Raw genomic sequence first — 27,382 nt, 5'->3', positions numbered from 1 at the left:
TGAGCTGTGATAACACCACTACACTCCAACCTGGGTGATAGGAAAAAAAAAAAAAGAAAGAAAATAAAAAGACAAATGACAGACATAAACTAGTTAAACATATTTTTAACCGTACATACATAGGTATTAAAATGTAAATAAATATATATAGCTATATCAAGCACACTTACAATAACCATAAATACTCTAATAGAAAAATAGGGAAAGGCCAGGCACGATGGTTCACGTCTGTAATCCCAGCACTTTAGGAGGCTGAGGCAGAAGGATTGCTTGAGCCCAGGAGCTGAAGACCAGCCTGGGCAACATGGTAAAACCCTACCTATATAAAAAATAAAAAATAAAAAAAATTAGCCAGGCATGGTGGCACGTGTCAGGAGGCTGAGGTGGGAGAATCACTTGAGTCTGGAAGGTCGGGCTGCGGTGAGCTATGATTGAGTCACTGCACTCCAGCCTGGGTGACGGAGTGAAACTCTGTCTCAAAAAAAAAAAAAAAAGGCCGATGTAGTGGCTCATGCCTGTAATCCAAGCACTTTGGGAGGCCGAGGCAGGCGGATAACAAGGTCAAGAGATCGAGATCATCCTGGCTAACATGGTGAAACCCCGTCTCTACTAAAAAAACAAAAATTAGCTGGGCATGGTGGTATGCGCCTGTAGTCCCAGCTACTCGGGAGGCTGAGGCAGGAGAATCGCTTAAACCCGCGAGGCAAAAGTTGCAGTGAGCCGAGATCGCGGCACTGCACTCCAGCCTGGTGACAAAGCGAGACTCCGTCTAAAAAAAAAAAGAAAAAAAAAAAAGATAGAATATAGAACTTGAAGTTGCTGAGAGGCAGTAGGCAGTATAGAATAGCAGTGAAGAGCACATAGCCCGGCCAGGCTGGCTGGGGTTTGAATCTTGGTACTTAACCACTGTGTGCTCTTGGGCAAGTTGGGCCTCAGTTTGGGCCTCATTTTCTTGTCTGTAAAATAGGGACACTGATAGTACCTACTGCATAGTGATGTGAGAATTAACTGAGTTAATGCATGCAAAGTGGCTCATACTAGGCGGTATATAAATGTTAGTTTTGTCATTGAGAACACTTATGCACTAAATGTACAAAAAGTTCAAACTCACAGGCAATAAAAGAAAATACATAACAAACCAAGAAAATACTTTGATTTTGGCTTGCCCGATGGGCGTATATTGAAAAGATTGTAGGTCCCTAGTGTTGGCAAAGATCTGGGTGGAAGTTAAATTGATGCAGGCTTTTTTGGAAGGCGATGCATAGATCAAACTATAATTTCTCTTTGGCTCATCAATTCCACCTCTAGGAATTTATTCTCAGGAAATAATTTAAGAAATATTGAAAAGTTGGAAGCAACATAAAGTTTTATGGGAAAGCAGCTATTTAGATGCATTGTGCTCAATAACGTGCTCAATCATTATTGGGGTCTGTCCCAATAATGGTATATTATAAAACCCTCAGAAATGATAATATATATGAAATGGACATGGAACATTGTACTATAAAGCAATGTACAAAATAGTACAGTGTAAAATGGTAGTTTTTGTAAAATGGTAGTATGATCCAATTTTTATTTTTATTTTTATTTATTTATTTTTTTTGAGACAGAGTCCCCCTCTGTCACCCAGTCTGGAGTGCAGTGGTACGATCTCAGCTCACTACAATGTCCGCCTCCTGGGTTCAAGCGATTCTCCTGCCTCACCCTTCTGAGTAGCTGAAACCACAGGCATGTACAATCACGCCCGGCTAATTTTTAGTAGAGTTTAGTGTTTAGTGTTAAGTAGTTTAGTGTTTTTAGTAGAGATGGGGTTTGACCATGTTGGCCAGGCTTGTCTCAAACTCCTGACTTCAAGTGATCATCCCGCCTCGGCCTCCCAAAGCAATTTTTATTCTTAAAATAATGGGGAGATTATTGGTGATTTTTAGGTTCTTTAATAACTTTTTGAATTTTCTAAAATTTGTACATTGTACAATATTACTTTTATAATTAGAAAAATTGATAAACCTGTTTGAATTTTGAAACTAAACAAAACAAATGAATTTGCTCAAGCCAGCTGGGTGCGTTCCTAGCCTATAGTAGTGGTTCTCAGATTTGGCTGCATATTAGAACATCTGGAAACCTCTAGAAAACCCCTAAGCCTGAGTTTCACCCCCAGGGATTTTGGTTTAGTCATGGATGAGGCCTCAGATTTTCCAAAAGGATTCTAATGTACAGTCAGGATTGGCCCAGAGGTTGGGGTTGTTGCTTGGAATTGATTTGTGGACACACAAGACATAGAAAACAGTGTGTGTTTTTCTCCATTTGAGCGTCTACTTAGGACTTTAAACCACGGTATGCCTTTGGGATGAGATATTCAGAGTCAGGGCCATTTACATTATTTGTATGTGGACAAGGCCTGGGCAAATATGCCCTCAGCATTCTCCTGGTACACTTCAAAGGTGGCTTAGGGTCTTTCTTCACTCTCCAGCACAGGGTGATAACTGTTTTTAGGGGCCTCGAAGTCCTTTGAGGATCTGATGGTAGTCACTGTCGCTTATTGAGTACTTTCTAAGGGTCAGGTGCTTTGCCAAGAGGTCCACGTGTATCATTCAGTTCTCCACACACCACATAAAGGAGGCTACTAACCTCCCCATTTCTCATGCGAGGAACCTGAGACTCAGGATATTTACGTGGACCAGGCATGGTGGCTCACGCCTGTAATCCCCGCACTTTGGGAGGCCGAGGCAGGCAGATCACCTGAGGTCAGAAGTTCAAGACCAGCCTGGTGAGCATGGTGAAACCCCCATCTCTACTAAAAATACAAAAAATTAGGCAGGTGTGGTGGCTGTAGTCCCAGTTACTCGGGAGGCTGAGGCAGAAGAATTGCTTGAACCCGGGAGGCAGAGGTTGCGGTGAGCCGAGATTGCGCCACTGCACTCCAGCCTGGGCAACAAGAGCAAAACTCCGTCTCAAAAAAAAAAAAAAAGAACATTTATATACCCAAATCATGGGTGGTCTGTGGTGGGGCAGGGATTTAAATTCAGGAGGTCCAGCTCCGGAGCTGGCATTCTTAGCCCCCACCTCAAATGGTCTGCTTAGAAAAGCACACACTTGCTCTGATGCACCCGTCTGCATGTGGTTCCAGAGGTGCATTGACCCAGGAAGGAGCCATTCTCTGTGCAGGTGCCCTCACCTTTGCTGCAGCCACCGCTCCTCTTATGCCCCAGGCTGCATGCTAAGCATAGACTGTGCTGTCCCTGCCCTGCCCTCCAAGAGCACCTGTTGGCTCTTAGACCCTCATCAGTGGGTTGATAGAACACTGCACATCAAACGCCAGAATTGCATTGTAAGTTCCCCAAGTGAGTGGACAAGTGGGAAAACAGCACAGAACTGGGGCTGGGATGGCTGGGCTCTGCTCCTGGTCTCAGGGACTAGTTTATTCCTCTGTGAAACAGGGTGAATATTTTCTTTTTCTTTCTTTCTTTCTTTTTTTTTTTGAGATGGAGCCTCTCTCTGTCGCCAGGCTGGAGTGCAGTGGTACAATCTTGGCTCACTACAACCTCTGCCTCCTGGGTTCAAGTGAGTCTCCTGCCTCAGCCTCCCAAGTAGCTGGGACGACAGGCATGCGCCACCACGCCCAGCTAATTTTTGTATTTTTAGTAGAGACGGGGTTTCACCATGTTGGCCAGGTTGGTCTCGATCTCTTGACCTTGTGATCTGCCCACCTTGGCCTCCCAAAGTGCTGGGATTACAGGCATGAGCCACCGTGCCTGGTCAAGGGTGAATATTTTCAAAGAGAAACTCTAAGGGCCCCCTGGTTATATGGACATGCTGTGATCCTGTGAGTCTGCACGTGTGGCTCAGGGTCCACCCTGCGATGTTAGCATTTTGCAGGACAGATCACACAGCTTGCCCTGGACACTCAGGGTGTGGGGCTGGACTGATACCTCAAGGATGGGACCATTCACTGCTTCCTAGTGGGGGCTTAGCCCCCACTGGGCCCATGAAGAGGCGAGGCCCCCGCAATGCCACCCACTGGAGCCATCAAGGAGTGGCCGTCATCTACTATGTGATTGTCATGTGGGTGCTCAGAGCTGCGGTTGCTCAAGTGGGCACCATTCTTGAAAGGATGGGGCCCTGCCCCGCTGGGCCTGGTCCTGCAGGACCCTGGATCACAGGCCTACCCACATTGCCTAAAAGGAGGTGGTTGTTTTTATTCTCCTGTGTAGATCCTGGAAAACACCCCTGAAAACCACCCGGACCACAGCCACTTGAAGCACGCCCTGGAGAAGGCGGAAGAGCTCTGTTCCCAGGTGAACGAAGGGGTGCGGGAGAAGGAGAACTCTGACCGGCTGGAGTGGATCCAGGCCCACGTGCAGTGTGAAGGCCTGTCTGAGGTAGCCACCCTTGGGCTGGGCCCTGGTCTCCCCTGGCAGAGCCTCGGCCACCAGCCTGGAGGAGGACAAAGAAAAGCATGAACCATTCTCCTCCCCAGCCGATAGCATCCTCATTTCCATCCAGCTGCTTCTCATCTGCTGTTTCATCCACCACCCACTGAGTATTTATTTGTTTATTTATTTGAGATGGAGTCTCACTCTGTTGCCCAGGTTGGAGTGCAGTGGCACCGTCTTAGCTCACTGCAACCTCTGCCTCCTAGGTTCCAGCGATTCTCCTGCCTCAGCCTCCTGAGTAGCTGGGACTACAGGTACACACCACTACACCTGGCTAATTTTTGTATTTTTAGTAGAGATGGGGTTTCCCGTGTTGGCCAGGCTGGTCTTGAACTCCTGGCCTCAGGTGATCTGCCCACCTCGCCTCCCAAAGTGCTGGGATTACAGGCATGAGCCACCGCGCCCGGCCATCCACTGAGTTTTTAATTTAAATTGTATCATTTCCCATTGCCAGAAGTTCTATTTATTTTGTCCTGTCTGCCGATTTCTTTCTCTCTCTTTCTCCCGTTTTCTTTTCTTTCTGTCTGCCGATTTCTTTCTCTCTCTTTCTCCCGTTTTCTTTTCTTTCTCTTTCTTTCTTTCTTTCTTTCTTTCTTTCTTTCTTTCTTTCTTTCTTTCTTTCTTTCTTTCTTTCTTCTTTCTTTCTTCTTTCTTTCTCTTTCTTTCTTTCCTTCCTTCCTTCCTTCTTTCTTTCCTTCCTTCCTTCCCTCTTTCTCTTTCTTTCTGCTTCCTTCCTTCCTCTCCTTTTTCTTTTTTTCTTTCTTTCCTTCTCTCTCTCTTTCTTTCTTTCTCCTTCCTTCCTTCCTTCCTTCCTTCCTTCCTTCCTTCCTTCCTTCCTTCCTTCCTTCCCTCCTTCCTCCCTCCCTCCCTCCCTCTCTTCTCTTCTTTTTTCTTTTTTTTTTTCTTTCGACAGAATCTTGCTCTGTCACCCAGGCTGCTGGAATGCAGTGGCACAGTCCCAGCTCAGTGCAGCCTGGACCTCCTGAGCTCAAGTGATCCTCTCACTTCAGCATCCCAAGTAGCTGGGACCACAGGTGCATGCCACCACACCCAGCTATGCTGGTTTCTTTCTCGTATCTTGTTTTTTTGCTCAAATGTTAATCCTTCTTATTTATTTCTTAACACATTTTAAACACAGATATTCCTGGCCAGGTGAAGTGACTCACGCCTGTAATCCCAGTGCTTTGGGAAGTGGAGGCAGGAGGCTAGTTTGCGTTCAAGATCAACCTGGGAAACAAAGTGAGACCCTGCCTATACAAAAAAATATAAAGTAAATTAGCTGGGTTTGGTGGTTCACACTTGAGGTGGGAGGATTGCTAGAGCCCAGGAATTCAAGGCTGCAGTGAGCTATGATCATGCTACTATACTCCAGCCTGGGCAACAGAGCAGACCTTGTCTCAAAACAACAAACATATAGATGTAGATATAGATATAGATATAGATATAGATATAGAACCCATAACCTGAAGTTATGGGTCTTATTGTTTTGTCTGTTGTTTCTGCCAGCCCTTGCTAAACTTACTTTGTTTCTCATATTATGATTTTTGACTGTGAACTAAATGTTCCTTGGAACTTTACCTGTGGCATCTTTTTTTTTTTTTTTTGTTTGAGATGGAGTCTCGCTCTGTCACCCAGGGTGGAGTGCAGTGGTGTGATCTCAGCTCCCTGCAACCTCTGCCTCCCGGGTTCAAGCAATTCTCCTGCCTCAGCCTCAAAAGTAGCTGGGATTACAGGTGCACACCACCATGCCTGGCTAATTTTTATATTTTTAGGAGAGACGGGGTTTCACCATGTTGGCCAGGCTGGTCTCGAACTCCTGGCCTCAGAAGATCCACCCACCTCAGCCTCCCAAAGTGCTGGGATTACAGGCATGAGCCACCGCACCTGGCCCACCTGCGGGCATCTTTATTGTCTGAAGTTATATTTCTTCTGGGAGGACTGTTATTGTGATTATCCAAAACTATGTTTAGAGGGGTTTGGGCATCACGCCCCTTGTGTGAACCGTGGTTGTAAACTTGCATGAGAGCTACCTGATAAACCACACATTCTCAGGGCACATTTTCCTTCATTACACCAAGGTCAAAAACAGAAATGTTTTATTGCTCATCCCCTCTGAGCTGGAGTTTACCTGTCACTCCTCCTCTGGGTTCATCTTTTTGTGAAGATCTCCTATTAGACCGCTCACGTTGGCTCTGGATGCACCTGTTTCTGCACCCTGTGTAATGAGTAAAATGCAAGGTCAGCGTCAGCGGATTCAAGAGAGACCCTCAAAGCTATAGTGGCATTGGCTCTCGGTGATCTTCCAAGGATCCTATTTTCATTCTGTTTTCAGCCTCTGCAAATTTCTTACTTTGTTTCTACTTTTTTTGTGTGTGTGCCAGTTTTCTTGGAGTTATAAAGTGGATGTTTGCATTTTTCTGTTTTTTTAAATTTTTTGTTGGGTGAGTCATTCCGAGTATCTAGTCCACTCTACTTCCAGAAACAGAAGTCTCTCTCTCTCTCTCTCTCTCTCTCTGTGTGTGTGTGTGTGTGTGTGTGTGTGTGTGTGTGTGTGTTTAGTCAGGGTCTCACTCTGTTGCCCAGGCTGGAATGCAGTGGCACAAACTCAGCTCACTGCAGCCTCAACCTCCTCAAGTGATTCTCCCACCTCAGCTTTCCAAGTAGCTGGGACTACAGGTACTGGCCACCATGCCCAGCTAATGTTTCTATTTTTTTTGTAGAAACAAGGACCCACCATGTTGCTCAGGCTGGTCTCAAACTCCTGAGCTCAAGCGATCTGCCTGCCTCAACCTCCCAAAGTGCTGGGATTACAGGCGTGAGCCACCACACCTGGCCAGAAGCCTCTCATTTGGCCTTTAATTTTCTTCTTTTCTCTTAACCTTTCCTTTGGTCTCATTCATTCTTTTTGCCCATTTTTTCTCTCTGTTTCTGTATACACATGCGCTTGTGCATGTACACATATACACACATGCATGTATGCACACATGTACACCATTCACTAGGGTTTCCCAAAATGCCCAGCGAGAATGCGTCTCCCTCATCCACTCCCCGTGTGGTTTCTTCCCTCTCATAAGCTACAAAGGCAGTCACCGCCTGAGGGAGTCACCATGACTGGTTCCTCCATGGCCCCACCTCCTGTCCACCTTCAGTGTTGGTGTGGGATGAGCAAAGTTGTGGAAGCAGCCCCGTGGAAGCCGAGGGGACAGCTGTGGGCTCCCATTTTGGGATTTTGTGTTGCTCTGCAGTCAGTGGGTGGCTCATTTATTCGCTCATCATCCGTTCATTCAATAAGCACTTAGTGAGTATCCGCCCATGTGCCACGGCTCAGTACTAAACCCTGGGACATAAAAACAAATAAGATGTGATCCCCACTCCCGAGCAGCTTATGGTCCAGGAGGAAGCTGGGGGTTAAACCAACATTTATAACAAGATGTGAGGGATAAGGAGGCAGAGCTAGGTGCCAAGTGCTGTGGCGACATGTGACGGGAGCAAGGGACAGTTGTACGGGGGACTCTCAGGGGCCCTGGAGGTGATGCTTGACTGCGTGTTGCAGGATGAAGCATTGGAGGAAGGCCAAGCACTGTGTCTCAGGCCAGTAATCCCAGCACTTTGAGAGAACAAGGTGGGAGGATCCCTTGAGGCCAGAAGTTCAAGACCAGCCTGGGCAACATAGTGAGACCTTGTCTCTACAAAAAATGTTTAGAAAATTAACCAGGTGTGGTGGCATGCACCTGTAGAATCAGCTACTTGGGAGGCTGAGGCAGGAGGATCGCTTGAGCCCAGGAGTTTGAGGCTGCAGTGAGCCATGATTGCACCACTACACTCCAACGTGGGCAACAGAGCAAGACCTGTCTCAAAAAAAAAAAAAAAATCGAGGCAGGGCATTAGGAGTGGAGGACCATTCTGAGATTCCGAGCAGGGCATTGGTGAGGACTGTAGAGGAATGATGGGCCATGGGGCTGCAGGGCAGGCTGAGGCCCAGCCGAGGAAGGCCTGTGTATCATGCAAAGGAACGTTAACTTGATCCTGAAGACAAGGGACTCGAGCAGCCCCTGCCCCGTTTCCCCAGTAAATAAAAAAGAGAAATGGCCAAGCCCAGTGGCTCACACCTGTAATTCCAGTATTTTGGGAGCCTGAGGTGGAAAGATCGCTGGAAGTCAGGAGTTCAAGACCAGCCTGGGCAAAGTAGTGAGACCCCATCTCTACAAAATTTTTTTTCGCATGTGTTGGGGGGCTGAGATGGGAGAATTGCTTGAACCTGGGAGGTCAAGGCTGCCTGAACTATGATCACACCACTGCACTCCAGCCTGGGCAACAGAGTGAGACCCTATCTCAAAAAAAAAAAAAAAAAAGAAAAGGAAAAACACACCAATTGCACCGTAAGACACTGGCATGCCCCTAGAGGAGAAGCCTTAGAAATTACCATTGAGACTCTTCTTGATACTTGGAATCCCCTGAACTGTGCCTTTGTCTGACTTTGATCTGTTGGCTCCAAAGTCTTCAAAGCTATCCTTGACTTTTGCCTGAGATCCGAGTCTGCTGGGGCCTGGCCTCTGATTCTGATGGAGCCCATGCTTTCAGATGCGGAGAAACAAAAATGCTACACTTTGGGTTTTGTTTTCCTTTCTCAGCAACTTGTGTTCAATTCAGTGACCAATTGCTTGGGGCCGCGCAAATTTCTGCACAGTGGGAAGCTCTACAAGGCCAAGAGCAACAAGGAGCTGTATGGCTTCCTTTTCAACGACTTCCTCCTGCTGACTCAGATCACGAAGCCCTTGGGGTCTTCTGGCACCGACAAAGTCTTCAGCCCCAAATCAAACCTGCAGTATAAAATGTATAAAACAGTAAGTTGGATTCTAGATTTTGCATTATCAGGGTTGATGTGTTTGGGAAGGAAGAAGTTTCCAAAAAGGAGGTAGAGTTTTAGCAGGGTCAGGGGCTGTGGTGTGCAGGAGAAGGCCAGGAGTTGAACTGCGATTTAGGGTGTCCGGAGTGGAGGACGATCCATATCCCACGCAGTTTCAGTGACACTCAGTGCTATCGGTGGAACATATATTGGCTGCCAAATGGCTGCTGGGGTCCCCTGGGACGTGATAAAGGCATGCCTTAGCCTGTAGGAGTGAAGTCTAGGGTACAGATGAGGCGGGTGTGAAAAAGCTCGGGAGAAGAGGCGCAAAACAGCACCCAGGGCCCACCATTGCCTCCAAACAGTCCTAAGTCTCCGGCCAGACTTCTCCAGGTAGCTTGAAACATCTGAGCCCTCTCCTTTCTACCAAAGTCTCTCTCAACAGTTGATGAGTGGAGAATTTCCCTCAGCTGTTTATATGGACTGCTTATACGTACATGGCTGTGTTTGTGTGTCTTCGTGTCACAGGACATTGTTTTTCTAAATTTGTCTGCATGGGGGTGTTTTTACAGAAGAATTTTCTCTGAAGCGGCAGTTAGCTTTATTATGGGAAGAAAAGAGCTATGTAGTTATATAGTTACTAGAAACTTCATGTGAAAATCTTTGGAGGGAATTGCTTGATGTAAAGTGGATGAAGACTGCTGTTTAGAATATACCAGGAAAAGCGACACCAGCCAGATCTTATTCCAAAGGATTTAAAACATACCTGCAAAATCGCGGGCGGGGGAACCCATATTTATCATATTTATAATTTGTAATATGTAAAAGTTGATACTAACCCAAAATTATTATTCTGGGAATCTTTACTGGAAAACACACAAGCCCTTAGTCTGGTTTACTGGAACACACCTACAAACACACACACATGCTCAGTCTAGGTTACTGAAACACATGCACGAGCGTGCACACACGTGCTGACTTGCTGTCTCGTTTACTAGAACACATTGGCATAAGCGTGCTCACACACTCACGGTTTACCGGGGCACACAGACCCCCAGCCTCGCTTTGTAATGCCTGTGCGTTACTTTCCAGCCTATTTTCCTAAATGAGGTTCTAGTAAAATTACCCACCGACCCTTCTGGAGACGAGCCCATCTTCCACATCTCCCACATTGACCGCGTCTATACTCTCCGAGCAGAAAGCATAAATGAAAGGTAAGACCTGCCACCTCCCCAGCATGGGCCCCAGGGCTCCACGGCTCTAGGACACACAAGGGGTGGGTGATTAATCAGCAGTTGCCAATGTTTCCCAAGTGGCAATGCCATCACCCCTGGCTGGGGGTGGGGATGGGGCTATTACTTTTTTCTACAGCCTCTCAAAAATCTGTCACATGGCATGCACTTTCCAAAATAACATGGATTCAAACTAATTTTGCTTGAGGGTTTTTTTTTATTTTATTATTTATTTTTATTTTTTTTTAAGGCAGAGTCTCACTCTGTCACCCAGGCTGGAGTGCAGTGGTGCAGTCACAGCTCACTGCAGCCTTGACCTCCTGGGCTCAGGTAATCCTCCCACCCTAGCCTCCCAGGTAGCTGGGACTACAGGCATGTGCTATCAATATCAAGCCTGGCTAATTTTTTATATTTTTTTGTAGAGATGGGGTCTTGCCATGTTGCCCAGGCTGGTCTTAAACTCCTGGGCTCAAGGGATCCACCCGCCTTGGCCTCCCAGAATGCCAGAATGCTGGGATTACAGGGGTGAGCCACTGCACCTGGCAGTTTTCTTTTGTTTGTTTGTTTGTTTGTTTTTAAGAAATGTTTCGCATTCTTTGAGGTAAACGGAGCATCTCAAGTTTCGCCTGGCTTCCCAGTTGGCAGAAACCAATAGGAAAGCAATTTTGGGGTTAACAGGACCACCCAAACCCAAACCTCTCCGCACCTTGGCTCACTTAAATGGGCATTCTGGAAACTAGGGCTGTGAGTATTTTGCTTCAATCTGTCTTCAAGACACTGCCCTGGAGCCAAATGAAACAGATCATTTTCTGAAGGGTGAGATTGACACAAGGCCAGCATCATTCCAAAGAACATTTATACCAAGCAAGAAAATTGGCTAAAGCTTTTGTGCATATGGTTCTCAGAAAAAATGAAGGAGAAAACCGCGGCCACAAATGCCTTCCCCCAGGGCGTTTTGCTCTTTCATGTGAAGTGGTTCCCAATCTGGGAAGTGGTTTTTGTTCTTTCTTTGCGTGATTTCATAAGCGAGATCCTTCTGGCTTTGTTGGATTAGGCAAATATGTGCTGCTCTTCGGTAAGGAAGGAAGAGGAGTCGTGTCCCGATGTTGCCTCCAAGACAGCATCTATCACAGATTTTCTTCCCTGGGGACATCATTGCAGGTCTTTAGGACATCCATAGAAATGGCCCTCATGCCTTTCTTATTGATGGCAGGAATAAGTATTAGCATCACGTGACATAAAATCAGATTCTCTTTCCCGAGCCTTTGTTGTTAAAATCAAATGAACAAAGAAACAGAGTCCTGGCAACAGTGTTTGAACAGACCTGAAGCCTTTTTCCTGAGTTTCTGTTTGGCAATTTTCTGTCTTTTTCTGTCCAAGGACTGCCTGGGTGCAGAAAATCAAAGCTGCTTCTGAACTCTACATAGAGACTGAGAAAAAGAAGCGCGAGAAAGCGTACCTGGGTAATGCGTGGCCCTGCGGGGTGTCCTGCATAGCTGGGCAGGAGGGAGGGCCATTTGGCTGGGCTGAAAATCCTCAGAATAGAAGAGTCCCCTGGACCTAGAGGAGGGGCATGAAATGAGATGGAAGTGAGCTTGGGGTGGGATGCAGATGGGGATGGAGGGCAAATTCCAGGAGCAAGGAAGCAAGCGTTTAAGGAGAGGAGGGGAGAATTACTTTTGAGTCGGGAGAGGTACATGAAATGTATTGTGAGGCTCACAGAGATGGGAAAGGTGTGGCATGTTCAAATGAAGCATTTTGTGCTTTTCTTGCCATCATAGTCCGTTCTCAAAGGGCAACAGGCATTGGAAGGTTGATGGTGAACGTGGTTGAAGGCATTGAGTTGAAACCCTGTCGGTCACATGGTAAGGCTCTGAGCCATCCCCCACCCCGGCCCGCTCCTGCTTTAGGGTTGGAAGTAGGGTCCGGGTTCCCCACACCCCCACCCGGCTCTAAATCAAATGTGCTATTTCCATACTCCCCAGTCTCCTTCCAGAATTGGTTTAACTAGCACTTGTTAAAAACCTGGAGGTTTTCTGTTTTTTTTTCCATCCTTTCTACCATTCTGCTTCTCCGAGGGATCTGAGTGGCTGCATTCACAGTGGATGTGACACAAAATCAGGCCAAAGTAAGGAGACAGGAAGGGCCTAGTTTCAAAGCCCACTCAATTAATTATTTGTTTTTAGTTTAAGGATGAAGCTGACTTCTGGGAGTTTTCACCCGGATTCTCCACCGAATGACACTTATTAAGCATAGTAGTTATTAAGAGTGGGGAGCAGCTGGGCACGTTGGCTCACACCTGTAATCCCAGTACTTTGGGAGGCCAAAGCAGGCGGATCACCTGAGGTCAGGAGTTTGAGACCAGCCTGGCCAACATGGTGAAACCCCATCACTACTAAAAATATAAAAAATTAGCCAGGCGTGGTGGCAGCCACCTGTAATACCAGCTATTCATTCAGGAGGCTGAGGCAGGAGAATCACTTGAGCTCAGGAGGTGGAGGTTGCAATGAGCTGAGATCATACCACTGCACTCCAGCCTGGGCGACAGAGCAAGAATCCATCTAAGAAAAAAAAAAAAAGAGTGGAGATCAAAATGAGGTGTGAGTTCCACCTGGCGAAGGCTTTTGTTCCCTCCAGGAAAGAGCAACCCATACTGTGAGGTGACTATGGGTTCCCAGTGCCACATCACCAAGACGATCCAGGACACTCTGAACCCCAAGTGGAATTCCAACTGCCAGTTCTTCATCCGAGACCTGGAGCAGGAAGTCCTCTGCATCACTGTGTTCGAGAGGGACCAGTTCTCACCAGATGGTGAGCGGAACGCGGCCCCATGGTTATTCCTCCTTCCCTGGCACTCGTTTGCGTGGGTTAATGTTTTCTTACCTGGGAACTTGGTGCCAGGATTCCTTGGGTTTCCCTCCCGAGAGATGAGGCTGGCTGGCACAAGACGAGGCTCCGTCTCCCCTGGAGGAGCCTTCTGGAGGCGTCTCATTGCATGTGGACAGAGCATGCTTGGTCTAGAATTGTGCCAGCTGCCCTAGGCAAACACGTCCATCTTCTGCTTTCCAAAGCAGGTGACTGTGGAGAGGGGTATGTTTAAGAGCCTCAGCATAGTTCTTCAGTCCTTAGCAAAAAGCCGTGCTGGCAATGGATGAAACTGGCCAATGGAACAAGGATATTAGCCCACAACAGGAGCTGCAGAATCGGCCAGGTCCCTTTGGGTGGCATTTCTGTGGCAGTTATTAAGTAGGCAAAGGGATGCAGTCATGTTGGATGAATCATTTCTTCAGCCAGCCTTCTGTTTCTGCTTGGGCCTGGAAAAGAATAGTCTCGGCCCTGTGATTCCAAGAAACTACCTGTCTCTCCCTCAACCCAGTAAAAATCACCGGTGGGCATGGTGCTGCAGGCCTGGAATCCCAACACTTTGGGAGGCTGAGGCAGGAGGATCGCTTAAGCCCAGGAGTCCAAGACCAGCCTGGGCAACATAATGGGACCTTGTCTCTACAAAAAATACAAAACTTAGCCAGGCATGGTGGCATGCACCTGTAGTTCCAGCTACTCAGGAGGCTGAGGCAGGATGATTGCTTTAGCCTGGGAGGTCGAGGCTGCAGTGAGCCATGATGGTGCCACAACACTCTAGCCTGGGCAATAGAGCAAGGCCCTGTCTCCAAAAATAAAAAGATCACAGAGTAAGTTAAAAGATTATGGTCTCAATTATAACCGAAGGAGTGAGGGTTGAATGCTAGCATTATCTGTACAAGGTTTAAATGGCTCCATATGGCCTTCATCTTTTAGTACTTTTTATGTGAATTATCTCGTTGTGAGTTAGGTACTCGTTGTGGTAGCTGGTTAAATGTTTGAGTGTGACTGGAACAGTTTGGTTCCCAAGTCTGGACTCTTAACTGGACACTATGTGTACTGTCAACTTCTAATTCTTTTTCCTTTTTATTTTTTTTACATTTTTTTTTTCTTGAGACAGGGTCTCGCTCTGTCACTCAGGCTGTAGCACAGTGGTGCAATCATAGCTCACTGCAGCCTCCACCTCCCAGGCTCAAGCAATCCTCCTGCCTCAGCCTCCTAAGTAGCTGGGATGAGAGGCGTGAACCACCGCACTAGGCTAATTTTAAAAAATTTTTTGTAGAGACAGGGTCTCACTCTATTGCCCAGGCTGGTGTCAAACTCCTGGACTCAAGTGATCCTCCTGCCTCGGCCTCCCAAAGTGCTGGGATTACAGACGTGAGCCACTGTGCCCGACCACCCTCTAATTCTGAGAGATAAATATTGGGGTTGGGTTTTCTTTATTTAAATAATGAAATACCATGACACATTGGCCACTCTGCTGGGGAGTGAGTTGGAAATCCCAGTGTTGGCTTACATCAGAGTCCAGAGAAGAAGGGGGAGCATAACAGTTCATCGGGGGTCCCCAATATGCCAGACGTGTGCCTCGAAGAGAGGGAATGGTCCCTCTTAGCAGGGTCTGTTTGTTCTCTTTTCAGATTTTTTGGGTCGGACGGAGATCCGTGTGGCGGACATCAAGAAAGACCAGGGCTCCAAAGGTCCAGTTACGAAGTGTCTTCTGCTGCACGAAGTCCCCACGGGAGAGATTGTGGTCCGCTTGGACCTGCAGTTGTTTGATGAGCCGTAGGCAGCGGGCTCAGGGTGTGCTCAGCAGGGTCCCAGCCCACGGCCACACATGCTGTCTGGAAATTGTATTTCTTTTCTAAGAAACCACCGTTTGGTATTCAGTCACAGGGATATGGGAAGGCAAAGACAGGCCCCTCAAAGCTCCTAGGAATCATTCTCGACAACCCTCCCTGCCCCGAAACAGTTTCCTGTTTCATGAAACAAAGCTGTGTTTTCCCTTGTCCTCACTACAGGTCTCATTATGGCTTCTAGGGTCGCTGAAATCCCACAGCCCTCAACAGGGTGCAGCTGGGAGTCTAGCCCCTTCCCGGGCTTGAGGGATGGGTCTGGTTACTATAAAATTGATCTATAAATGCAATGTCTATGTTTTTGGAGAACTCATGTAACCCTCCTATTTCTTACATCCACCAGTCCCCAAGGAGACTTCTTGGCCTACAATGCCCAGTCCTTGGTGTGCGTTTAGAAACAATTATGATGGTCCTGTCATTGCTTCAGAATCCCATCTCTCCTGCAGGGAAATGCTGCCTGGAGCTGATCACTCAGTGAGACGGTCTGATCAGGCCCTGGCTTAGCTCTTTGAAGAGGTGGTCTATGGAAGGTTCCAGCATGTGTGCCGTCATAGCCGTTCCTTCCCCCTCTAGGCCTTGTATTATATGTCAATGAAAACACACTGGCGTATTGTTGCTTGGATTCAGTTCTGATTCCCAGCATGCTTGGAATATGGTCACAGAAAGTCATTATCTAGAAAGTCACCCCTCTGCTGGGTCAGATCACTGCAGGTCACTGGAAAGGCAACTTTACAATGTTGGGTCATTGGGTCTCGGTCGGCAGCCATGTTGGAAAAATCTCTTTTGGCTCAGAGGCCCTGTGATACTTCATGGCAGCAGTAGTTGCTGGTGACCTGTTCTGTGCTTGAATGTGCTGAATCCTGATTGTCGTAGGACATTTCAACAGCTCTCTTTGGTACGTTCCCCAAAAAGCCACGTCCTAGATCCCCAAGGCGTGAAAAGGAAACCTATCAAGCTGGAGGTTGGGAAAGAAAATGAAGGCAGTCCATTATGTGGTGGCTGAAAGACCCTAGGAGGATGCAAGCCCCGCACATCCTGGGGCAAAGACCTAAGACACTTTTCCACCCTCCACCACCCCAACCTCACGTAATGTGCTTGTTGCAAGAGTCAGGACTGTATGACTATGTGCCAAGCTGTTTGGTTTGAGTTCTTTAATTTTTTTTTCCCTTAAATGCCAGGAGATCGTCTGGTTAGTTAGATAGTAACTTGATTTGCTAATGAAAAGTGGGGGCCGTGTTTTGTTCGCATGTTAATATTCTCATAATCCCAGTTTGTTGTGGTCATGAAATGTCCTTTGCATGTTCTGTTGGTACTGGAGTCTAGCTTTCCTGTACTAGATGGTGTTCTCTTTGATTGTAGGTCCTTAGACTTTAATTAGGGTTATAAAAGTGCTTTCTAAATGATAGCATCAGCTTTGTGGCAGAGTACCCCCTTTGCTGGGAACTGAATGTGTAGTGTTATAATTTCCCATGAGAGCCCGGTCATACTTCAAGCAATTTTTTTTAAAGTGTGTGTTGGAAAGGACAACAAAGTTTACATTTCATACTTTTAAGAAATACTTTATTATTTATTTATTGAAGATAGTGTAGAATTTTGTATCAAGAACAACAGACATAGGTATTTTTTGAAACAAGCAAATATACCCTGTAGTTAGAAACTTTCAACTGAACATGTTAGAGACCAAGTTTAACTTCAGGCATGCATTTGTTTACCATTCCCAGCAGAAAACATGGTTAAAATACTTTAAGTTTATATTTTTTGATGTTGTTAAGAAACTTTTAAATTAAATCTATAAATAGACATGCACCTCATGCTTTCCTATTTCTATAACCAATACCATTTGTTCAGTGTATTTATGAAAGACATGCTACCATGGTAGAAAAGAAAGTATTCAATGTGTAAGTGGGGTAGTGTGGGTCACCATTCCAATCTCTTCTTGTTTTCTGTCCTGTCTTTTCTTCATTGACTTTATTTGCGTGTTAATGTTGGACATCATTGTTCATGTAGGTAGCGTATGGTATGCACAATGACAAACAATCGTTTTAGGTCCCAGGTCACCCACTCATAGTGTCCTATTATTGGAATTAATGTAGCATGAGAAAGCAATATGTGACTCTTTTTCCTCAAGTGACTCTGTTGAGCATCCTTGAGATGCTCCTGCCGTGTAGCAAGTTCTGGATTAGTGTCCTTGTATTTACTGGTGTAATTTGTAATGTAACCGATCGTCCGTATGGAGGAGTCAGGCTGGCCCTCGGACCCAGCTGTGATTCATGAGTTGTGTCACGGTGATTGAGGAACATGGGTGATGCATGGAGTCTCAAACCCTCGGGCCTCTCTGTTCCTTCACCTCTACCTTCTTGACTATCTGGGCTATATTTCATAGAAATTAAATGCTCCTTGCCAACAAAGAGTCTGTCTCCTAGCTCTTTGTTTTCTAAATATAGGAGTTCTCTAGGCCACTGCATCCTGACATCCTGATCCCAGCCTTTTAGACACCGCTGCAAGCATTCCTCTGTTCTGATACACACTGCTAGCTCCTCCTGCACACTCTGATCTCCTTTCGCCTAAGAAGGGGCTGTCCTGGTCATAGGGTTATGCTATAACCCTCAGTCATCCCCGAGAACTGAACTATCCTGGGACCTCTTGGGCTGAGCCTTCTTCATAGAGCGGTTCTCTAGAAGGGAGAGTCCGCATCCTGGTCCCTCTGGGGCAAGGCCTGTCTGGCTGCTGGCATCATCCTGGCAGGTGGATGGACAGCATCATCTCCTGGAACCAGGTTTGCTGTGACCATGAGAGCCTGAAGATGTGGCTCATTCGGATCCAGGCCTGGACTAATCTGGAAAGAGGGACTTTCTAGGTGCAGGTCACCAGGGATGCTTGAGAAACTAGAGCCAGACTTCCTTGTTTGTTTGGGTAATATGTCCCTGTCCTCTGATAGCAGAGGAAAGAGCTCTGCTCCCAAAGAACATTCATGAAAGAGGAGGCATGTTTTTCTTTGCTTTTTTTTTTTTTTAACAACCTAAAGTATGACCTAAGTATATGAAACTAACTGATTTCATCTGGTAGGGTAGCCCTGAATTTAACTGGGAAAAAAAAATCCCATCAGAATGTGAGTAAATTGACCACCCACATTAAGTCTTATCTCGGTGACCTGGTACCAAAGCCCAGGTGTCCTCCAGGGGAGTATTCCGGGGTGGCAGAGGGATTAGGTGCTAGCACCAGCAGGGAAGGACACTTGCAGGTCTGCCTTCCAAGGCTGAGCAGGCCGGCTGTCTCTCCAGGAACTGGCTAGGACAAGTGTAAAGCCACTGACCACAAAGAACGAGGATGTTCTAGAATCTGATGGGGCTGAAGATGAAGGGAGAAATGGTCAAGGCATTTCTGGCTTTATTGAAAAGGTGAAGCTCTTGGAGTATATTTTAGAGTAGGCCACTACCTTGTATAAGCAGAAAATGACTTCTCTATCTCTACTCCAAGTCGTTTTTTTCTAGTTGATTGGGCCTTTTTGATTGACAAGAAGAAAATGTGTTTTGTATGTGTAACAACTTTAAGCATTTCCATTGGAAACAGAAAGTATGATTTGATTTGATTTGATTTGATTTCTAAATTCTCCCTTCCTTTTCAAGGTCAGTGATGTGCTTTATAGCAGACACTAGCACTTTTACATGAATACCTGGTGTGCTTTGGATATAACAGAGTCATTTCGGGCTTGAGGTGAGTGCACAATTAGCAATGGGTCTGCTTGGTCCAGATACGCTTGTTTACAAGTTTAGAGCATCCTATGCCAGAAAGTGAGATGAAAACAAAGGCACCTGGATGGCTTTGTTTTGCTTTTAGATAAAAGAGCTTTATCTCACACCAGGCAGAAGCATAACCGGTAGCCCCAAAAACCAGTGGCATGATGAAGCCCTCAGACAGTACAGTCCGAGGCACCATAAGAGGCATTAGGGAAAACTAACACCTCCTTCTCTTCGCACTGTGGGGTGCTGAAATTCCTGCTAGAGACTTCCCCTTACTTCCAGGGATGGCCCAGGGGCTGCTTAGTATATCATTAGAATGTTCATTCTCCTCCTTTTGCCTGGAGTGGACCAGTGAGACCAAATCCTTATGTTTCTCTATGTTTTCAGTTCATTTCTTCAAATGACACAGAAGATGAATCCATTTCTGGGAAGGCTGAGCTCAGATGAGGATTGTTAGGCCAGCCTAGGTTCTGGGGCAGATCTCAGGGACAGAAACAGGCTTGTGTTAAGTATAAGTGGCAGGTACTTCTCTAGAACAGCCCTAACCTGCAGTAGTGAGGGGGGCTTAGGAATTCCCATGACATTGATCTAGCAGCCTCCTGCACGTAGACACTCAGTTCCTTTTAGGGACGTTCAATGCTTGATTAAATGGGGGCATTTTCTTTCTTTCTTTTTTCCCCTAACTACAGTGTAATTGCCTACCTGCCTGGGCCCCTTCTAGAGGAAGGTGGGCTTTCCTTGTCCATCAGGCTGCACTCATGAGGTGATATTGTAAAGCAGCAGAAAGACTGAGGGTGCAAAGAAACCATAGCTGCCATTCACGGGGCAGCTCCCTCCAGCTCTTCTGCCCAGTGACCTTACAGGCTTAAGAGGAGCCTGATGAGAGCTATCCTGGGGGCCAAGGGATGCATTCCCTGCAACTTCCTCCTGGGGGACCCACAGGTCAGCCCATTCCAGGAGAAGCAGTCTTAGGCCCGTTTGCATCCCCTGCCACTGCCATGTGCCTGCCAGCCCGGTTTCTCATGAAGACGTGGCTCAGCCCCTGCTCTCCTTGTTGCAGTGGCTTGTACTTCATGTGCAGTAGCCCAGGGCCCGCCTTCTAGAGTGAATGTTTCCCTCGAGCCCTTGGATATTTTTATTCTATTTTGAATGGTTACGATCAATTAATGTTGCTTTGTGAGGGGTTCTTCAGAGAAATAATGCAAACCAGCCAGGTGCGGTGGCTCACACCTGTAATCCCAACACTTTTGGGGGCCGAGGCAGGCGGATCACCTGAGGTCAGGAGTTCGAGACCAGCCTGGCCAAGATGGCGAAACCTTGTCTCTACCAAAAATACAAAAATTAGCCAGGGGTGGTGGCAGGCACCTGTAATCCCAGCTACTCAGGAGGCTGAGGCAGGAGAATCACTCGAATCTGGGAGGCGGAGGTTGCAGTGAGCCAAGATCACGCCACTGCACTCCAGCCTGGGTAACAGAGCGAGAGTCCTTCTCAAAACAAACAAAAAAAAGAGCTAATGCAGACCTCTTCTGGTTAGACCTGACACAGAGGAAGTAATTGGCTGGTCAACTTAATGGTGCCCCACAGCTTCCTCTGGATCCTGCTTCTTTGTACTTGGAATGCAGTTGTTTATTTGAGCTAGAGGAAAGGAAAGTTCTAGAATTCTTGTTTCCTCACCCTGCACTGTATCAGATCCAGGATATGTCTGCACGTCAACTGGATCAACTAAGATACATAACCTTATATCTGTAGGAGCCAGAAAAAAAAAATCGATTCCTGATAGGCATGGAGACAGTCCACGTGAAAGACAGAAGACATCTAACAGCTGTCTGTCTTGGGAGCATTAAAACCCAGACACCAACACACTAGACAGTCCATCTCTGGGTTGTGATCTCTCAGAAACATCTTAGTATTTAATGCACTGTTCGTTTAGGGAGTCCCCCTCCTGGTCCAGGCCACCCTCCTAGAAGCTGGGCGGCAGCTCGGATGGGCCTGCCTTGGTGTATTCAAGCAAGCCTAATTGGATTAGGTTGGTGCAAAAGTGATTGCGGTTTTTGCCATTGCTTTTAATGGCAAACTAAGTCATTAAAATAAGACCCAACGCTTATAAAAAAGAGTTCATATCCACCTCCCAATAACTTCTTTAGTTCACGCAGCCTCAATCAGTTCCTCCATTCAAAGGAACCCTCTTTACCCTGGCCCTGGGGGAACCAGATTACACCCACATAATAATTTTTCTGACACTATGTGTGCTTGTCAGATTTCAGGGTCAGTTTCCCCTTACTGGATGTCAGGGGTGTTTTGTGAGTTGTGTTTTAATAGGATTCTGTTCTATTTTCTATACCAGCCTATATTGTTACTATCATCTGCCTAGTATGAATATTTTAGTATTCAAAGCCCACCAAATAAAGCTGTGTTCAGAAGTGGACTTATTTGGTCAGCCTTGAAAAAAATAAATCAGCGTTTCTCTGATATTTCCTAAGGATTAACCAGAAACTAAGGTTTCTTTTTAGGCAGTGGTAAGAATGCGTATTTTCTTCCAGAAGCTCTGGTTTTATACTTTTATCTTTTGAAAGAATAACATTCCTGTGCGACTCCGCTTCTCTTCGCCTTTGCATTTCTCTTTTTTAACTCAAATCTCTTATTTCCTGCCGTTCCTGTATCTAAACAGAATGGGGGCCTCAGGCAGACATGAACCAAAGAAAGGGTGTGGTGGCTTTGCAGCGCTGGGTGAGCAGCAGCCGCTGCCGTTCTGTGCACTGTCACCGGCGAGGGTGGAGGTTCTCCCTGTAGGAGGAGGAGGAGGAAACTCGCTGTTTTCACTGGCGGATTTCAAGGTGCCGGCTCCACCTACCGCAGCTGCTAGGCATTGCTCTTGTGTAGATCGCAGGAGTTGCTGATGCTGTGGGGTGCAGGGGAAGACAGGAACACGGACTCAGAGCTAGGAATGTGGGCCTGGCAGAGACCGAAGGATGGGTGGGAAGGAAGCTCGCGGCGAGCCTAGGGTTCGAGCCTAGCGTGCCAGGGGTCTCCAGTGAGATTTCCCTGCCGCTGAAGCTGGGGCTGCACGGAGGTCCTCAGCCTTTCCACCCTTTCTGCATCAGCTTTAGTGTCTGTCGGCTGGGTGGACTGCAGGGCAGGTGACCTGGAGGAGGCCCTGCTCCCCAGCAAGCGTTCTAGGAGTTACAGTGTGCTCTACCGTGATTGGATTACAGAGTCTCTACTTGCAGACTTTGACTTCTGGAATTTTAGGTGGAAGGGAATTTTTGTTGGTGGGACGCAGCAGCCCAGTGCGTGGTGTGTGCACGCGTGTTTGTGTGTGCGTGTGTGTGCGTGTATGTGTTTGTGTGTGCACGTGTGTGTGCGTGGGTTTGCGTGCGTGCGTGTATGTGTGTGCGCGTGCGTGTTTGTGTGCATGTGTGTGTCTACATGCATGTATGTGCGTATGTGTGCGTGTTTGCGTGCATGTTTGTGCATGTATGTCTGCGTGTATGTTTGTGCATGTATGTCTGCGTGTATGTGCGTATGTGTGTGCGTGTATGTTTGCGTGTGCGTATTTGTGTGCGTGCATGTGCGTGCGTGTGTGTGCGTGCGTGTGTACGCATGCGTGTGTGCCTACCCACACCTGGGGGGATGCTTGGCTCTGTGGCTTGGAGAGGGAAACAGGAAACACGTTGCTCCACAGTCCTGTCACCCTGGTCAGGACTAGTCGCATGGTTTGTGGACAGGGTGCAAAATGAAAATGCGAGGCCACTTGTTACAGGTGATGAAGCATTTCTAGACAGTGACAGGAGAGCATTAAGCCAAGCTCAGGTCCCTTCTGAGTGCATGGCCCCTTGTGGCTGCCAGGTGGCACACCCAGGAGGCTGGCCCTGACCACGCTGTTCTCGATGGTTCCTGAAGCCGATGGGCTCTGTCTTAGGTCTTCTTACTTTGAAAGGTCTCCTGGCAGGCTGTGGCAAGCTGGGCGGATATACTTTTCTAAACATCTGCATTTATTTCCTAAAAGCACAAATGGCCTGGACTAGCTAGCGGATGTGGAACTGAGCCCCTAGTTCACAGCTGCACCCCAAGGCTGGAGAGGGGGTTGCCGGTGGTGGCAGGAGCTCTGGGCTCCCAGTTCAGGGTGGGCCACAGGGCCTCAGGCAGCTGTGAGCCTTTACCATTGAGCTCACTGCTTGGAAATAAAACCCTTCCTCTGGGGCCTGGGCATCCTTGGGCTTTTCTCCCCTTTCCTGGGAGGACAGCAAGCCTTTTCCAACCTTCTGCCTTCAAAGAGAAGCAGGGTCATAGAAGTGCTCAGTGTTCCTTCCCCAGTGGCTGGACCCTTGCTCCTCCAGCCTTCACTCCCTGGAGAGAAGGGGAATCTGCGGAGCCAGTGCCTCCCTGCCCAGCTGGGCCACACGATCTGGTCTGCAGGTGTATGGGAGGAACCTGCTTCGGAGAGGCTGCGACCTCCCAGCTAGACTCTCCCCTTAGGATCCCATGTATGGGGATGGTAGGAGAGAAAAGATCCCTCTGTGTAAGTAGCCTCAAGTTCTAGAAGACCATGGCCCCGGGAGGCAGCTGACCATGAAGCTGGGCTTCCTGTTGTTGCTTTCTTTCACGAGCTTTTACTTTTCCTGGGCTGGACGCTCCAAAATGTTTGCAGTTCCATTTGCTTTTTGCAAATAGGTCCCCATCTCCATATACATTGAGCAATAATCCTCACTATGTTTCCTGATTCTGTCTGGGATTATATTTGCTAAGTAAAAATGTTGACAGAAATTGCAAACTCATCTCACCTGAATTTGATTGAGTCACCTTGAATGACATAACAAATTATGGCTTTGTTTTCATGCATCATGCAATCTTCCGGACTGCAGGAAGTTCTGCAAGCGTTCTCCAGGGGCATTTCATTAATAGCGTGTCAGCATTAGTTTTAATGAATGAACATTTGAGGTACATTCTATAAATCAATATCCTTAAAATGGCATCTGCTAAACATTCACTGTGACAGAAAGTAGATATTTTAGCAAGATCTATGTTAATGCTACTTAATTTTAGACATGCATTTAAAGCATACATGGCCAATAGCCCAAGTATCTTTGAACTGTGAAATCAACCTCAGATCTCATCTGCTGTAGCCCCGCAAGCCGGAGTCTGTGCCCTCCATGGCCCCTTCTTATCCCTTGGTGGCCCTGCATAGATAGGGGAGTTGGCCCCTGCCCACCCCATGTTGTATTGCCTTAGCTCCATCAGCTTTGTACCCTCACACGTATAGGTGGTGAACTTATGTGTAAATACATGTGTACAGATGAGAAACTGCAACAAAAATGTCCTGTGGGTGATAATCAGCTCAGTTTCCGGTTTTCTACATTCTGTGCTGTTTCCAGCTAAGAAAAATGCGAACTCCCACTACATAAAGGGAAAAGGTTGTATTCATTTCATGTTCATCATGAAATCTCTGCTGTATGTTTATGGAATGGCCATGACTAAATGTATATATGGTATGTCAGAGGCTATGCTGTTAAATGTTGCATAAACTAACACAGATTCTGTAGTCAAAAATATTTAACTTGTTATTGTAAAATGTGATTTGTCATTGAAAGATTATTTTTCTGTATGTATATGAGAGTATTTTAGGAATCTAATTTAAGTGCATAAAACTATAGAAAAAAATTTAAAACCTATTCCAAGAGTAGAAAATGCTTAATCAGATTACTTGGGTTCAACTCAACTAAATTTCTTATATTAAAAAAAAAATCCAAGTTGTATATGTTAGAAATCAAAGGAGTCATTTTTTTTTTTCCTGCAGGAAATATGATAAATTTCAGTGTAATGGGTGGTGGTGTGATCAAATGAAAAGTATCCTGTAGCTATGACCTTGCATGAGACCTTGGTGTTGCATTAAAAATGGATTTTTGCAGATCACATATCTGAGAGGGTACTTGTGCCAGGAAGGATGAAAGGATCGGGAGCCTGTTTTTCATCAGATCCATGTGCCAAGCAGGCTTCTTTGGGTTCCAGTGGATTCATTAGGGATCTGGGGCTGATGCAGCTATCCCACTAGCGAGGCCACTCTCTGACTTCCAGGTCACCCTTTCTACTTCTGTATCTGGATTGATTCAGTTTACCCCTAATTAGCGTTTGTGTTTTCCATGAAATTTCCTGATGCATCTTCACTGTCTTCAACTGTTGCACAGCCAGGTGGGTGGATGGATGGCTTAGGGTTTCTGGGTTAAGCTGTTTTGGGACAGGCTTCTGGATGCCCATGTTCGCATGCAGACCCCAGGGGGAAGATGCCTTCCTCCTCTCTCCATTCCCAGAAAAGGATCAGGAGTCCAGGCTGCTTCTGGGGCACAGACTTTCTGTACTTGGCCACCTGAAGTGCCCCTTAGGCCACCTAAGGAGGATTCCATGAAACTCAATGTCTAAACCCCTGAGAGAGGCATTCAGAAATGATTTCAGGAGGGGGCAACCCCAGGAGTCCAGCCTCCCCTGGCAGCCTGGAAATACTGCAGTAACAAAAAGAGCTGGTTTCTGGTGATCTCAATGCATCGTGTTTGGGAGTGACACCGCTGGTGGAAGGTTGAGGGCCTGTGGTCTGAAAAGACATCTGCAGAATGTGTTAGGTTTTCAACATGTCTTTGAACAGGCTGCGTGCATCCTAATGCTGTCAACCAGCAACTGGAGCCCCTTTTTTGAGAGGCCCGAACTGATAAAGCTCCTGACTTCAGGAGTATGGGAAGCTGTGATTTCTGGAAGCTTCCTGGAATCTATTTAGTTGTATGAATAATCTGCAAATCACTTAGAGGCACTGTCCATGTGGTCCATAACTGGCTTTATTCCCAAACATGGAGCTGTTGAGAGATTTCTTTGTTCAGGCGCAGCCTTGGAAGGTCACCTAAGGCCTGCCAGCAGAGGAAATGAGCTCTGGTTCACCCACCCCAAACAGGCCCTGACTCTCCTTCCTTAGAACGATGCCATATGGCTGGGGTGGCAAGAGGGCTGTGAGTGGGAACAAGTCAGCCAGTCAATTGTCCCTTGGGCCCTGGTTGTTTCAAAAAAGTCTGGGGACAAGAAAAGCTAGAACATGGGGCCCTCCCTTCCCAGGAGTGCTAGCGAACCCTCCCAGATAGCCTTTGCCTGTTTGGAGAAGAATGTAATCCATCAGAACGTGACCTCCTTGTGCTTCCAGTGACAAGCGGGCCACAGTGCTGGTGGCATGTTGCTCCCCTCACAGCCCTGCCCAGGGGTAGGACCAGGCCCACCCCTTGATGGATGTGCTATTGATTGTAATATACTTCTGTTGCCAAATAATGGTACTGTTTAATTTTCCATAAAAGAGAGACTATATTGTCTGATATGTAATGTTAATGGAATTCTAAGAATTACTAGACACTATTATAAATTGTAGACTTACGTATTTGTCTAAGGGTTTGATGAAGCAGGGCCAAAACATTGTTTCTTCTTTTTTGTTTGAAAGAAGCTGAGGTTTGTTTTTGCAGTTTGAGTGTTCCTTTGGCAACTTATTATGTGTGAAATGTTAAATTTTACCGATTAAGATGATGGTAACTGAGACCTTTCTTTAAACCAGTAGCAACATCAGTACAAATTGCTCTTCCTGTGTATCTTGAACCTAAAAAGAACAATCTCCTCAAAAACAAAAACAAAAACAAAAACTCTTTGGTCATTTTGACCTGTGTGGTTTAAATTCAAATAGTTCATGAATAAAATGAGAAAAGCCAACCTGTTATAGTGGATTATTTTGGGTTCTTTCTGCTTCACTCTTTTCTGAGAGCACAGGAAGCTAATAGCCCTGCAAATGGTGTCTCTTCCTCTTCCCACATATAAGGTTGTAGCTGTGCAAGGAAAATTTTGCAGAAATAAACCTAGAAAACAAAACCAACCAACAACCGTTTCAACTCTCCTATGGCTTCAGATAAATGTTAGCTAACACCAAGCAGAAATAGATCTCTCTGTACGAAGTCTTTGTGAGAATAGGAGAAGTTCTGTGTTGTACAGCATAAGAAATTCTGTGGGTAGGGTTGAGGGGGCAGCACAAAAAGCTGATTTTCTTATAAAGACATTCAGAAGGGTCACTGAATTTCCGGGAAGAAGTTTCTAACACACGTAACTCCACATGTTCAGAATTTGGGTGATCTGTAATTCTGAGTTCCATAAAACCCAACACTGAATTCTATTAGGTTGTTTCCTCCTGTTCTGGTTTTAAGGCCATTCCTAGTTCATCACTGATTTAACTGACTATAAATAAGTCCTTTAAATTCTCTAGCTGGCTTGGACACTAGTTGAATTGTTACATAGCACATTTTTAAAAAGTTGACCCTAAAGCAGTCCCGTCTTTGCCTTTTTAAAACTAGTATGCCCCATTTTTGAAGAACATAAAATCTTATGCCCTTTTCTTGGTTGTTATTTGAAG

General features: G+C 46.5%; 1 protein-coding gene across 6 annotated transcripts in view; it reads left to right on the top strand.

The window, feature by feature from the left end:
- Positions 1-26,691, top strand: part of ITSN1 (intersectin 1) — a 257,076-nt gene extending 230,385 nt beyond the window's left edge. For 4 of the 6 annotated variants that reach the window (XM_032175655.2, XM_058428005.1, XM_032175656.2 and 1 more), the window contains 7 exons: positions 4,212-4,379; positions 9,065-9,277; positions 10,372-10,493; positions 11,892-11,974; positions 12,293-12,376; positions 13,149-13,322; positions 15,008-17,513. In XM_032175655.2, the coding sequence (XP_032031546.1) occupies positions 4,212-4,379; positions 9,065-9,277; positions 10,372-10,493; positions 11,892-11,974; positions 12,293-12,376; positions 13,149-13,322; positions 15,008-15,156 (993 nt within the window). In that variant the 3' untranslated portion in view covers positions 15,157-17,513. Of the gene's footprint in view, positions 1-4,211; positions 4,380-9,064; positions 9,278-10,371; positions 10,494-11,891; positions 11,975-12,292; positions 12,377-13,148; positions 13,323-15,007 lie in introns of all 6 variants that reach the window. The other 2 variants (XM_032175654.2, XM_032175652.2) reach the window with 1 other exon arrangement.
- The last annotated feature ends 691 nt before the right edge of the window (positions 26,692-27,382 follow it).

The sequence above is a fragment of the Hylobates moloch genome, unplaced genomic scaffold (genome assembly GCF_009828535.3).
Source record: "Hylobates moloch isolate HMO894 unplaced genomic scaffold, HMol_V3 SCAFFOLD_14, whole genome shotgun sequence".
Taxonomy (NCBI): Eukaryota; Metazoa; Chordata; class Mammalia; order Primates; family Hylobatidae; genus Hylobates; species Hylobates moloch.
This window is presented reverse-complemented; position numbering and strand designations above follow the sequence as displayed.